The sequence below is a fragment of the Misgurnus anguillicaudatus genome, chromosome 8 (genome assembly GCF_027580225.2).
Source record: "Misgurnus anguillicaudatus chromosome 8, ASM2758022v2, whole genome shotgun sequence".
Taxonomy (NCBI): domain Eukaryota; kingdom Metazoa; phylum Chordata; class Actinopteri; order Cypriniformes; family Cobitidae; genus Misgurnus; species Misgurnus anguillicaudatus.
In genome coordinates this window covers 38,134,802-38,148,267 of record NC_073344.2, presented here as the reverse complement: position 1 = coordinate 38,148,267, position 13,466 = coordinate 38,134,802, and the positions used below count along the sequence as shown (strand labels likewise).

General features: G+C 38.4%; 1 protein-coding gene across 7 annotated transcripts in view; it reads right to left on the bottom strand.

The window, feature by feature from the left end:
- Window positions 1–3,685: 3,685 nt before the first annotated feature.
- LOC129451017 (uncharacterized) overlaps window positions 3,686–13,466 on the bottom strand; it is a 33,405-nt gene continuing 23,624 nt past the window's right edge. For 2 of the 7 annotated variants that reach the window (XM_073870873.1, XM_073870878.1), the window contains 8 exons: window positions 13,155–13,253; window positions 9,064–9,207; window positions 8,771–8,920; window positions 8,190–8,247; window positions 7,686–7,955; window positions 7,193–7,465; window positions 6,764–7,015; window positions 3,686–4,473 (listed from right to left, as the gene is read on the bottom strand). In XM_073870873.1, the coding sequence (XP_073726974.1) occupies window positions 4,160–4,473; window positions 6,764–7,015; window positions 7,193–7,465; window positions 7,686–7,955; window positions 8,190–8,247; window positions 8,771–8,920; window positions 9,064–9,207; window positions 13,155–13,253 (1,560 nt within the window). In that variant the 3' untranslated portion in view covers window positions 3,686–4,159. The remainder of the gene's footprint in view (window positions 4,474–6,763; window positions 7,016–7,192; window positions 7,466–7,685; window positions 7,956–8,189; window positions 8,248–8,770; window positions 8,921–9,063; window positions 9,208–13,154; window positions 13,254–13,466) is intronic. The other 5 variants (XM_073870874.1, XM_073870877.1, XM_073870876.1 and 2 more) reach the window with 5 other exon arrangements.

Genomic DNA, 13,466 nt, shown 5'->3' with positions numbered 1-13,466 from the left:
GGTCTCTCTAAGCGAGTTCCCAATTCGTCGGTCACGACGTGACGTCGTAGTGACCGACTGAAAGGGAACTCACAATTCTTTAAATCACATTCATCAAAATAAGGTTCAAATTTATTATTGATTTGGAACACATTTGGAGCAACGTGAGCTTACTCATGTTAACCATTGACACTTGCTTTTATCTCATCCAGATCTAATGGTTAAATCCATAAAACAAGTTATTTAAAGTAATTTCAGTAAGGGAATCATTGGTTTAGCTCAAAGGAAATAAAATGCTGATGACGTCTGCGACTGCGCTGTTGCGTCTGCAGCGCCTGCTACCTGAATGAATGTAACATGATAAAAAAAACTTCTAAATGGCTTGAAAAGGATGCAGCACAGAACTGATAATATGATGCATATTAAAAATGGCTCTTTGATTTGAGGGTACATGCTAAATCCTAATACAAATTAAGTCCTTTGTCCAAGTTATTTTCCTTGCTAGGCATTAAGACGTTATAAACACACATTCTCTTGCAGGCAGATTTGCAACATCTCCAATCTTAATCTGCATTATCCAACCACGGCATTGTCATTTATAATAAATAACTGACAGCACAATTGAGTTTCAGTTACAACAAACCACCATCATTGTGATCAGTGTATGCACTTCATCTGCTCATTTGCATTTTAAAGGACACACCCCAAAATGGCACACTTTTCCTCAGGCATACAAAGTGGAAATTTTAACATGCTATCATTTATCTGTGGGGTATTTTGAGCTAAAACTTCACATACGCACTCTGGGGACACCAAATATTTATTTTACATCTTAAAAAAAATCTCATAATATGACCCCTTTAAGAATGTGCATGACAGTTTACATGACAGACATTGCATTCATCATTTCTTGGGACTGTTGGGTGAAAACCCAGGTTAATTTCCTTGTTAAACAAGATAAACCACTTTTTTGCAGTGGTGTTAATTCACCTAAAGCCATGGCAGACTCTGGTGAAGACATTTAATCTTATACCTTGACGTGACAGTCCCATATTTATTGCTGACCCTATCATACATGCTGGTCCAGCAACCATGCTCATATATCCCATCAAAACAAAACACGCTTCAAATAATCTATTTATGAAAACATCAAGCAATATGACATATTGATATGCATGAAAAATGTGTGCAAAGGCAGATCATTTGCAAAAGAAAAACATAAGAATAAACATAAGAATAAATGCATGCAGGATATGGTAACTTTTTGCTGTCATGTTTATACTTTTTGTATTCCTAACAGTGACTATGGTATTTTGAAAGTGGTTTGGTAAGTGTTCTATTTAGATTCTTTTTTTTACATTCTTATTTTGTAAAGGTGAACTTTGCTGGTGCCCCGAGGTAAAGTAGGGAGGGATCATCTGACATGCACACATACTAGGGGACAAATTGAATGTCCTGTGTATGGCATACTACCCAATTGGTACCCATTTGAAAATCACTACATTAATTGATGCCCATGTGAAGATCATTACATTAAGTGGTGCCCCGTGTGAGGACAACTTAGATTGAAATGAACCTACTGTTTTATAAAAACAGGTAAATGCACTGAAAGATTTAAAGAGCAGTAACTTTAGCAGGAAACTAAATCTTTTGCTGAATCAGTAACCAATTGCATAGCAAGAGTGGTTTCTTAAATTGATAGCTTCCTTGGTCAGTTCATTGGTTGCATTATAATTATATTGATGTGTATTGAAGTTGTGATTTTACTGTGGCAAAGATCTTGCAGATCTTTTTGGCAAATTTTGTTGCACGTTATGATTGATAAGTATAACCAATTTCTGCCAAAGAATATAGCATATGATGTTTACCTTTTAAGTCCATAATATTTGTTTTAGAGTTTCCTTGTAAAACCTGTCAGGCAAGGGTAAAGCCCTCTGACTATGATAGTGCTAAAAAATTGTGCTAAAATTCTAACCCCAGTAATATCCATTGGCTTACACTTGTGTGGTGAATTTTAGAAGGGTGTATACATTTTTTTACATGAGCAAAAATTAGTTAGAAATGGCTCATATGACAGCACAGCTAACAGCTGAACCAGTGGGCCAAGCCTTCAAGAGTGCTCCAGCTTCTTTCTAGCTTAGCACTATGCTGGCCTATTCAGCTAGTCCAGGCCATAGAAAAAATATCTCTTATCCAAGAGCAGGCTAATGAGAATGATTTGAAATTCCAAAAACGTAAAAATTAGTTAGCTAAAGAGTAAAAGAGGAGTGTTCAAAGATGACTGTGAAGAGGGATTAAGTCAGGCATTTTCAGAAATAAGTGTAGAACACGGATGTAACCTCGCTGTTGGGTTGGCAAATAAAAATGGTGTTGATGAGCAGAGGCATGCAAAAAATGCCTAGCGAATTTAGGCAAGTACACATCCCTTTCAGAAAGGCGAAATGCTAGTCAATCCTTTTCTGAGTCTGGTTCAACATGTTTATGCTTTTTACAATCAGAATAATGCCAATGGTATTTTGGAAGTGGTTTGGTAAGTGAAAAATGCGTAGATCACATTTTAGAGACGATGGCTGTTTCTCAATATGCGTTCTTCAGCGATCTTGCGTCCTCGTGTCCTCGCTCTACGTCATCATTAACGGTCGAAGTTCATTCCAATTCTCAAGAACGCAAGGACAGAGGACGCATGAAAATACCCGGATGTGTTCTTGATATCGAGGATGCATCAAGTGCAGACTTGCTGAAATCGCTTTACGCCCCAGAAGTCATTGCGGCAAAACTTCCGAGTTCGTTCTTCCAAGGTCGCCTGGCAAGACCGATCTCCACGAGGACGCAAGTCCGTTCTTTGCGTTCTTGGAATTGAGAAACAGCCAAAGTTAAACTCTGTACAGTGAAGAAATGTAAGCCACAATCTGTGGGGTCCTTCTGACATCAACAGCCAATCACAGTTCTGCATCAGGAAAGCACCAATATGCAAACTCCTCCTTATTTGAAAAGTGAAAAAATTACCTTTTTTCAGACATTCATCGTTCTGAGTCTCCCCAGAGATTGTAACAGGACAAACCCTAAGTTCTGAGTCTCCAGCTTAAGGCTAGAAATTGCAACAGAGCACCCAACTTCTGAGTTTCCTCCCGTGTTGGGAGACGCTAACAGATCACCAAAAGCCAAGTTTTGGAATCTCTCATTGAGATTTTATAGCTTATCGTTCAGAGTTTCACAACAGAGACTGAAACAGATCGACCTCAAGTTCCGATGTCATAGGAGTTAATAGGAGATCACAAGTTCCTGTGCCTGTGCGTCCAGAGACTAAGCAGATCACACCACGTTCCGAGCTTCTCGTCCACAAAGGCAATCATTGATGTCTGCAACAAGGTGAAGCTCAGAATAGCAATCAAGGGACCTTCATCTGCATGTTTCAGATCATTAAGGACCTTCTGCACTGGATCCAGGAGTGCTGGATCAGTATCTCACAGCACTTTGTGTTCAAATGACTGCTCATTTGACTGCACAAACGAAAATATCTCTTAACCAAACTCTTTCCTGAGACCTTGGTGTATTCTGTCAATCACTGTTTACCATAGATGGTTTTCTATATTGCATATAATTTTTTAAACGTTTAACAGATAATTCCTTAATTATTTGCTTTATGAGAAATAAGGTTGTCACCTTATTAGAAACAGAAAACATTCTGCCATGTTATTTCATGACGCAGCTTTTATTTACCTCAAAAGATAACAGAGTAGGATTGTGACATTAAAAGGCATTTGTTGTTATATTTATATTTTGTTTGCTGACATGGCTTGTAGACATTGGCTGTATACAATACACTGTAATCAGGTAAGGAGCGAATATAAATAAATTCAAAATAAAATCAATACATAATATCTCTATATTTCACATATATCTTACAATACAATAAATCATACACAATATTACAATGGGTACCTGTAGTTATAAAATACATTTATTTCTATTGTAAAGTAAATATAATCAAATATATAATAATAAAATAAAATTTAAATACATTTAGAAATTTTACACTTTCTTTCCTCTTTATTAAACAAAACTTACCATATTATATCCCTTATACCTATGAGTGTGTACTGTAGAGGTACTCTGTTGTTACAAATAGGTGCGCTTGAGATTAAATAATTTATGGTATAGTTTCATAAATTTCACAATACTATAACATCATTTTTATACATAAAAGGACAAAAACAAACAACAAAACACACCTGAGTAAAAACATGATATTGACATTTCTTGTTTTTTGGCCTCTTTCATTAGTATTTGGCACAGTGACAACTACACATTTTCTATCTGACATTAGATGGGTGCTTTGATTTGGTTCAGGTATAGAATCGCTGTTGTCATTGTTCGTCTCATCCTTCTCAGTGTTCTTACATTCATGGTATATTACTTCTTCCATCATGTTTTGATTATGCAATATTTTCTCAGAATTACAGCCAGTCTCTGAGGCTGCTGAAACAGCTGCAGCTGAAAAAAAGTTTTTTTAATCAGATTTCTCTTCTTAAAATGTTTTAAAGGAGACCTATTATGCCCCATTTTACAATACATCTACGTAAAATAAGTCTCTGGTGTCCTTGGAGTGTGTGTGTGAAGTTTTAGCTCAAAACACCCCACAGATAGTTTATTATATACTTTAGAGGTGCAAGAGGTTTTCTTGTCCTTATAGTGTGACTTATTAATAGATACAAGCCCATAGCGCATTATCTGTTCTCTGAAACTTATGAAGAAAATTGAGGGCTGAGTCACTCATATGCCTGCTTACGCGTACAGTGTGAATGTTTAACTTGTTAACATGGGCGGCAAAAAATGAGCTGTGCAGTGTAAAACCTAAAATTTCATCAGCTACAGCAAACTGTGTCTATGCTTATAGGGCAGATCTGGGCCCGGTTCCCCGATAACGTTCACTCTTAGCGCGCCAAGAAGACTCAAAAAGATATATCCTACCAAAGTTGCCCATGTTCCCAAGCGTGCACCCCGAAGTGTCTCCCAGGAAGCCTCCCAACACGCTGCCCCCAAGTTCAACACAACAGTGGCGCCGTCCCAAGTGAAGGTGCTGAATTATTTGCGATCGATCGCTCAGGGATCGATTTTCCACATCACGCGAAAGTGCATTACGGCGTTAAGAAAGACAACACGCTCCACACAAATGGAACACCACTCAAATCATTTCAGTAACATTTATTTTAACATAAGTTATCCGTAAAATACAGACCACTAATTAAATTATCAAATTGTCAGTAATACGGGTAGACGAACCTCGCTAATCATCCACCCTCCTTATCCCGTTGTGCCACTTGTGCCACTTCTTGACATGGGTTTAACGACTTAAAAAAATATATAATACACTTTTATACTAATGGTAAGGTACTTATAATCAGAATTACTTGGCAAGCAGCTGTAGTACTTCTGTTTAATGCGGTATTTCTTGCCATGAATGTTTTCAATAAAAAACAACCTATCTACAATAAACAGAGAGAGTTAGATAGAGAATATGGTCTGAGAAGATCTAGCAGCTCCATAATGAGTTGTCTTGGGAGGCGTTTTTTTTTATTTAGCCACGTCAGGCAAATTGTCAAAAGGTTTTAAGTGTTACAGAATAAGAAAAATTGGCATGGACTAAACGGTTACGGGGTTACCGGTGTTATGTGGAAGTCTGTTCCCCCTATGTTTCCCTTTAGTGTAGTGTTTTTATAGCGTTTTTATCACATTATACGTTTATTCTTTATATACATTGAACGTTTTAATGGCTACTGAGATGTGTGTGTGTGTTATGTAATGTATCTTGATTGTTCTTGATTGTAAATTATTTTTACAGTATTACAGTATGAATCATATTATATGTATAATTTATTATGTATGGAAACATAACAGTTTTAAAACAAACAGTAGAGGAAAAAATGGAAAAAAGACAGGTTAAAAGATATAATCTGTCAAATAAGAAATATTTAATAAATTGTATAATAGAATACATGATATTATTGCTTTTAGTATAACAAATTCAAATCTTTAATATTTCTAAATAAATTATAAATGTAAACGCTATAAACATAGAGGAAACAGACTTCGATGGGGAACAAACTTCAACACCGGCGCCGTCTTTGATTCATTCTGATACCAAATAAAGTCAACTGCATAAATAGCCCTGTATCCATTGCAAACATATTTTATTATAAGTCTTAAAATGTCCATAACATAAAATCATTGTCAGCATACCATAGTTTGACTTGTACTGCGCTGCGCTGATTTCTAAAGACTGCGGCGATAGCGTTTTGCGCTCAAACAACGCTAAGAGAGAGCTTACGAATGGTCCAGCCTAACCTTACGAAAGTGTGACTTACAGAAGATATACTTAGCGTACGAACGTTTTGGGAATCGTGCCATAGAGTTAAGAGAGAGGTTAAGGAATAGGTTAAAAACTACTTCGCGATAAGAACGTTTTGGGGAACCGGGCCCTGGTTGTTGAACATCCATAGAGTGAATTTTGGTAAAATAGGTCCTATTTTACGGTTTGAAAACACACCGGCTATTGATAATTGATAAAAACTATAAGATAACTTTTTTGATAGAGTTATCTAATGCTATAACTACCACTTTGATTATCAGTGTGTTATACTGCAATTACTCATGGTTAATAACCAACCTCATTTTGTAAATTAGTATCAGGCTAAATTCAGAACAGCAAATTAGCATGAAAATTATTTATCTAGGCAGAAAAGGTAAGCAAATTCCTTAGTTGAAAATTTTGATATTAACTCACATTTTTTGTATGAAACTACAAACTCCATGTCTTCTGACAGCATCTGCAAATCCTGGTATTGAACCGATGCAGAGGTTTTGGTGAGATCTGATTGGTGGTCTGCCTGATTTAAATTAAGCGGTGGCTCTAGAGGATCTTTGTTGTTATCACCATTCGTCTGATCTTTCTCAGGGTTATGACATTCATCTGATTTACTTTCTGCAATGTCTTGATCACAGCAAGGGTCTGCTGAGGCTATTGAATCTAATGCAACTGAGAAAAAAAAAATATTTAAAATGTTTTATCTGACTGCTTGATCGAGTTATTTAATGGCCACTTTATGTGGTTTATAACCAACCTCATTTTGTAAATTAGTATCAGGCTAAATCCAGAACAGCATATTAGCATGAAAATTATTTATCTAGGCAGAAAATTTTTATATTTACTCACATTTTTTGTCTGAAACTACAAACTTCATGTCTTCTGACAGCATCTGCAAATCCTGGTATTGAACTGATGCAACGGTTTTGGTGAGATCTGATTGGTGGTCTGCCTGATTTAAATTAAGCGGTGACTCTACAGGATCTTTGTTGTTATCATCATTCGTCTGATCTTTCTCAGGGTTATGACAATCATCTGATTTACTTTCTGCAATGTCTTGAGCATGCAATGTTTCCTGAGAATCACAGCCAGGGGTTGCTGATGCTATTGAATCTAATGCAACTGAGAAAAAAAATATTAAAAATGTTTTATCTGACTGCTTGAAGAGTTATTTAATGGCTATTTTATGTGGTTTATAACCAACCTATCTTTGTAAATTACTATTAGACTAAATTAAGAACAGTATATTAGCATTCAAATTATTTATATAGTGAAATGAGTAGCATACTGTATAATTTAAAATGGCGCATTTCCTTTATTGAATATTTAGATATTAACTCACATTTTTTGCACAAAACTTCATCACCCTGTTCCAACACACTCTGTCTCTTCCGAGTTTTCCGAGTTTGAACCGATGCAGAGGTTTTGGTGAGATCTGCTTGGTGCTCTGCCTGATTGGAATTAAACTGTGACTCTACAGGATCTTTGTTGTTATCATGATTCATCTCATCTTTCTCAGGGTTATCACATTCAACTGATTTTCTTTCTTCAATGTCTTGTGTATGCAATGTTACCTTAGAATGACAGCTAGGGTCTGCTAAATCTGTTGCAGCTGAAAAGAAAAATAACTTAAAATGTTTTTATCGGACTGCTTGAAGAGTTATTTAATAGTATTAATGTCCACTTTATGTCTTATGATTATTCATGTGGTTTATAACCCACCTATTTTTCTAAATTTAAATTAGACATAATCAAGAATATCATATTATTATTAAAATTATTTATATAGCAAAAAAGAGTAGTATTTTTTATTCAACCTTTGTTGAACATTTTACTATTAACTTACATTTTTTGTATAAAATTAAGTATGCTTCTTCACTAGACAAGTCTTTGTCCAAATGACACTGTAAAAGAATAAAACCCATAATGCATAAGACAAGGACATAAATATTTTAGGTGAATGTATTTATCAATGTAAACATATGCACAAGGTCATAATTATGTTTGACTATCAAAACATAATGGGGTGGTTTCCCAGACAGGTATTATACTAGTCCTAGACTAAAATAAATGTAAGAGCTGTTCAAACTAAAAACAACTTGCACTGACATATCTTTAAATACATCAGTGCCATTTGTTTTGCCTCAAAATGCACACAAGTAATGTTTTTAGTAATGCATGTTTGTGAAAACTAGTTATATTTCCGAATTAAACTAAGGTCTAGTCCTGGCTTAAGCTAATCCCTGTCCGGGAAACCACCCCAATGTGCAAAATCTTAATAATACTTTATCTATATTAGTATATATCTGTATTAATGATTACCAGAAATGACCTAAAAACAACCCTAAAAAACATGGAAAATGACAGCATGCTTAATAATACTTTATGCGGCTTAATCAAAATATCAAATAATCAAAATTGTTTTACCTTTATCTCGTTTACATCACTGTCATTAAACTCATACCACTTCTGATTTTCAAATGATTTGATGTGGGCATAGTAGTGTCCACCATTGAGAGAACCAAAATGGTTGACTATAGCATACAAATCATACATGTGATTTATACCAGTCTTATCCTAAAGACACAGATAATAAAACATTTAACTGTTTGTTTAGTTAATGACCAAAAAATTACTGATCTGGATGAATAAGTTCATGAACTAATTTGTCAACTCTCAACTCTCTTCCACAATGATCAGTTCTCAGTCTAAATGCTCACTTTAACAACTTGCTCTTCAATGCATAATTGTGCAGGAATTTGGACTATGGAGTAGTTCTTTATGCAGCACATGGTGTCATAATCCAGTTCAAACCTCTCCAAGTGCAAAACCAGAACTGAAGGGATTTTCTCCAAACTGCAGCTCTGAAAGGAACAACCATTATACAAAAATTGCTTATATAGATAGCTGCAATAAACATGACCTTAGCAGTATACTGTAAAAGTGCAATTTAAACCAATTACACTTTAAATAAAAAAATTTAAAGTTTTTTAAAGCAATGCTTTTTTGTTATTTTAGTTACGACTTATATATTGATGTACTTTTAAGTGTTCATTTTTGTAATAAATTTGGTTTAAAGGTCCAGTGTGTACAATTTAATTGACGAGATTACTCGTCAATGGTGGGAAAAGAGCTAAGTTTGTTATTAGATCCTATTAAAAAGGGGTGCCCTTTCAGTCGGTCACTATGATGTCACGTCGTGACCGACGTATTGTGCTGCTTGGGACCAATCAACTTCAAGAAACTTGTAAAACCCCAATAAAATTGGCATGCAGGTATTTGCATCTGCTGGCACTGCCCTGCCGCGCGAGTGTAGAATGAGCGGCAAGTGCAATACCAAATCAGCTTTTTTGCTTCGAAAGCCAGCAGATCAACTACTGTTGAGAAGCTCTCTACCTGCTCGGAAGTACGCCACTTGCTAAAGTTGGTTGGAGAGACAGTACCACATAGTGAAGGCTTGTGGATTACCACCTCTTTCATTTCTGTGTTTGAAGTGGTGTTGCTCTCCGAGAGAGACCCCCCGAGAATGCCCGATCAGCGTCGTGCTTTATTTCCTTCAGCATCGGTTGGAGAGAAGGCTGTCCCCCTCCACCATTAAGGTAGACATTGCTGCTTTCTCCACTCACCATGCCACGATAAACATCAGGTCAGTAGAACAACGCAACCTGGTCATTAGGATTTTAAGAGAAGCAATGAGACTAAATCCTCCTCGCCCTCCCTCTATCCCTCAATAGGACCTGTCCATGGTGCTGAAAACCTTTCAGGATGCTCCCTTCGAGCCTTTACAGTCAGAAAGTATCAAGTTTCTCTCTATAAAAACTCCTTTTATATAACCTAGTTGCATTGGCCTCTGTTAAAAGGTAAGGGGACCTCCATGCATTTTCGGTCAAATATTCGTGCCTCCAGTTTGAGCTTGCTGTCTCTAGCGTTACACTAAGACCCAGGTCAGGCCCAAGGTTCCCACCACTCCTTTCAGAGTAGTGGGATCAGATGGTGAGTCTGCAAGTGCTGCCTTTGGAGAAGGCAGACCCAGCCTTAGCTTTGTTATGTTCCGTACGCGCACTGCGGTTGTACGTAGAACAAACTCAAGACTTTAGGACCTCAGACCAGCTCTGTGTCTGTTACGGTTGTCAGCAGAAAGGGAAAGCTGTCACCAAGCAGAGGATGTCTCACTGCATAGTAGACACCGTCGCCCTTGCTTATCAAATGCAGGGCATCCCGTTTAAGTTGAGAGTAGGCTCTCAACGTTTAAGCCTACTCCATGAGAAGTTTTGCATCATCTTGTGCATTAGCTTGTGGTTCTTCGTTGACAGACATCTGTAGAGCTGCTGGCTGGTCGACACCTAACATGTTTACAAGATTCTATAGTTTTCATGTTGAGCCAGTTTCCTCTCGTGTTCTCTCCTCAAACCGTGCTACACTCGTAGTACCATTATGGAGCTAAATTAGTGCCATAAATGCTTACAAAAAGCTCATTTTATACTCACGTGGCGGGGCAGTGCCAGCACATGGAAATACCTGCATGACAATTTTAATGGCATTTTACAAGTTTCTCGAAGTTCATTGGTTCCGCACGTTCCCAATACGTCGGTCACAAAGTGACATCTCCGGTCCCTTCCTTGAGGGAATGAGGGTTACATATGTAACAAGATGTTTAAGGATTTGTTTTGTGTGTTTGTGATTGAGTCAACAATCACTTCTGCACAGACTCTGGCTCCAAACTATGTCATCTATGCATTTTTGAGATATTTAAGCTTCAGTTATTTATTTATTTTTTGGAATTCCATGGAGATGCATCTTCCATATTTTTTACAGTCTATGGTTCAAACCCCTTAGCAACAGCTGATAATGCAATTTATTAAACACAGCAAAAACACTACAGCTACTGTTCACTCTGACAGATGAAATACTTTAATTACTATATTTTTATATACTGTGCCAATATCTCAACAGCAAAGTGTCATGATCCTGCCAGTCTTTCATAATAGTTCACAGTTGTTCGTGGTCATGGGGCAGGATCGTGGCAGTACCCATGTTTTGGGTGGCAGCACATGGCCTTTTGTTTGGGTAGTGTGCTGCTGTGTCTCGTTTATTTCCCCGCCCCCTTGTCTCCTCATTAATAATTAATTATTGTTAAACTCCCCTCACCTGTCCATACTTTGTTATCTTGTTTAGTTTTCCTTATTTTATTCCCTCTTGTCTTTTGTCCTGTGCTGGATCTTTTGTATTGTTCCTGCATGTCAGTTGTGAGTCAAATAAAGTGTTCTGTTTACCCCCGTCATCGTCTGCGATTGGGTTCTTCTGTCTCAAATCCTGACAGAAGATCCAGCCAAAACTGAACCCAGCGACGATGTCAATGTCAGCGGGGTCCGACCCGCATCAGAGCTTACCTCAGCCACCGAGCAGCATACAGGACCTCCCGGTCTCCCGAAGCGTGTTCACAAGCCAGGAAGTTAGGGTATCACGCGCCCTGATCGATAGGCTGCTTGCTGAGTTGGGGAGATTGCCGTTCTCCCAGGCAGCCCAGCCAGAGCCGCCAGCGCAGCCTCTGCCGGAGCCAGCACAGCCAGCGGAGCCGGAGCAGCCAGCGCAGCCTCTGCCAGAGCAGCCAACGCAGCCGCCAGAGCTGCCTACACAGCCTCTGCCGGAGTCAGCGGAGCCGCAGCAGTCTGCGCAACCACCACAGCAGTCTGCGCAGCCACCTCAGCAGTCTGCGCAGCCACCTCAGCAGTCTGCGCAGCCACCTCAGCAGTCTGCGCAGCCACCTCAGCAGTCTGCGCAGCCACCTCAGGTTGCTCCATCTCTGCCCCTGCAGTCTGTGCAGCTGCCACAGCCATCTGCGCAGCCGTCAGCCCGACTACAACCGTCTGCATGGCCACTGCGGCCACAGTCGTCTGTGGCCCACAGCCCCTGCCATCTGCTTGACCGCCACAGTTGTCTGCCGTTTGCGCGGCCACCATTGCCACAGCTGGCTGCACAGCCGCAGCATAGACCATTGCCCAACCCTCCTTGGACTTCTCTTTGAACCTTCTTTATGCTCACTTTTGAACTTTAATTTCAGTATTTATTAGTTTTGCACATCATCCGTTGGACTTTATTTTTATTGTTATTTCATGTATTTGTCATGTCATGTGTCGTCAGTCAAGTCCATTGTCTTGTGTACCCCTTTGAGGAACGCCTGGAGGCGTCCCTTTAAGGAGGGGGTACTGTCATGATCCTGCCAGTCTTTCATAATAGTTCATAGTTGTTCATGGTCATGGGGCAGGATTGTGGCAGTACCCATGTTTTGTGTGGCAGCACATGGCCTTTTGTTTGGGTAGTGTGCTGCTGTGTCTCGTTTATATCCCCGCCCCCTTGTCTCCTCGTTAATAATTAATTATTGGTTAACTCCCTTCACCTGTCCATACCTTGTTATCTTGTTTAGTTTTCCTTATTTAATTCCCTCTTGTCTTTTGTCCTGTGCTGGATCTTTTTGTATTGTTCCTGCTTGTCAGTTGTGTGCTTTCCAGTTAAATATCTAGGTCTAGTCAAAGTAGTTTGTCTTAGTTTTATGTTGTTTGCCCCCACGAGGGTTTTGTTTTCTTGTGAGTCAAATAAAGTGTTCTGTTTACCCCCGTCATCGTCTGCGATTGGGTTCTTCTGTCTCAAACCCTGACACAAAGAAATGATCTGTATTGCTGGTATTGTATTCCAGCAATCTGATCATGTACAAGTTTACATAGAAATATGCTGCATGTAAAAAATAATTAGTGTTGTTTTTAAAATTACCTGCTACTCTATATCAATATGCCATTTGTAAAGAAAAACTCACCATATCTGTGTCCATCATCATCTTACAGTCTTTACAGTAAATTTGTTGGCCTTCCCCTCTCATGGAGATTGATTTGAAATATGAATTAAAACAGCTTTGCTGAAATACAAATCAAAATTTATTTAAACAATGCGTCTATAGCCATTTTTATACAGAGATTACGGTCAATATTGGTTCATTCACACAGCCAATAATTTTACGGAATCTGTGCGTGCATTCACACACATCCCGTAAAAGACACGTGACGTATTAAAACTCCTGCTTGGTTGTTTTTTTCCATAGCGTCCGAAGTTTGCTAATTATCCGTGATTT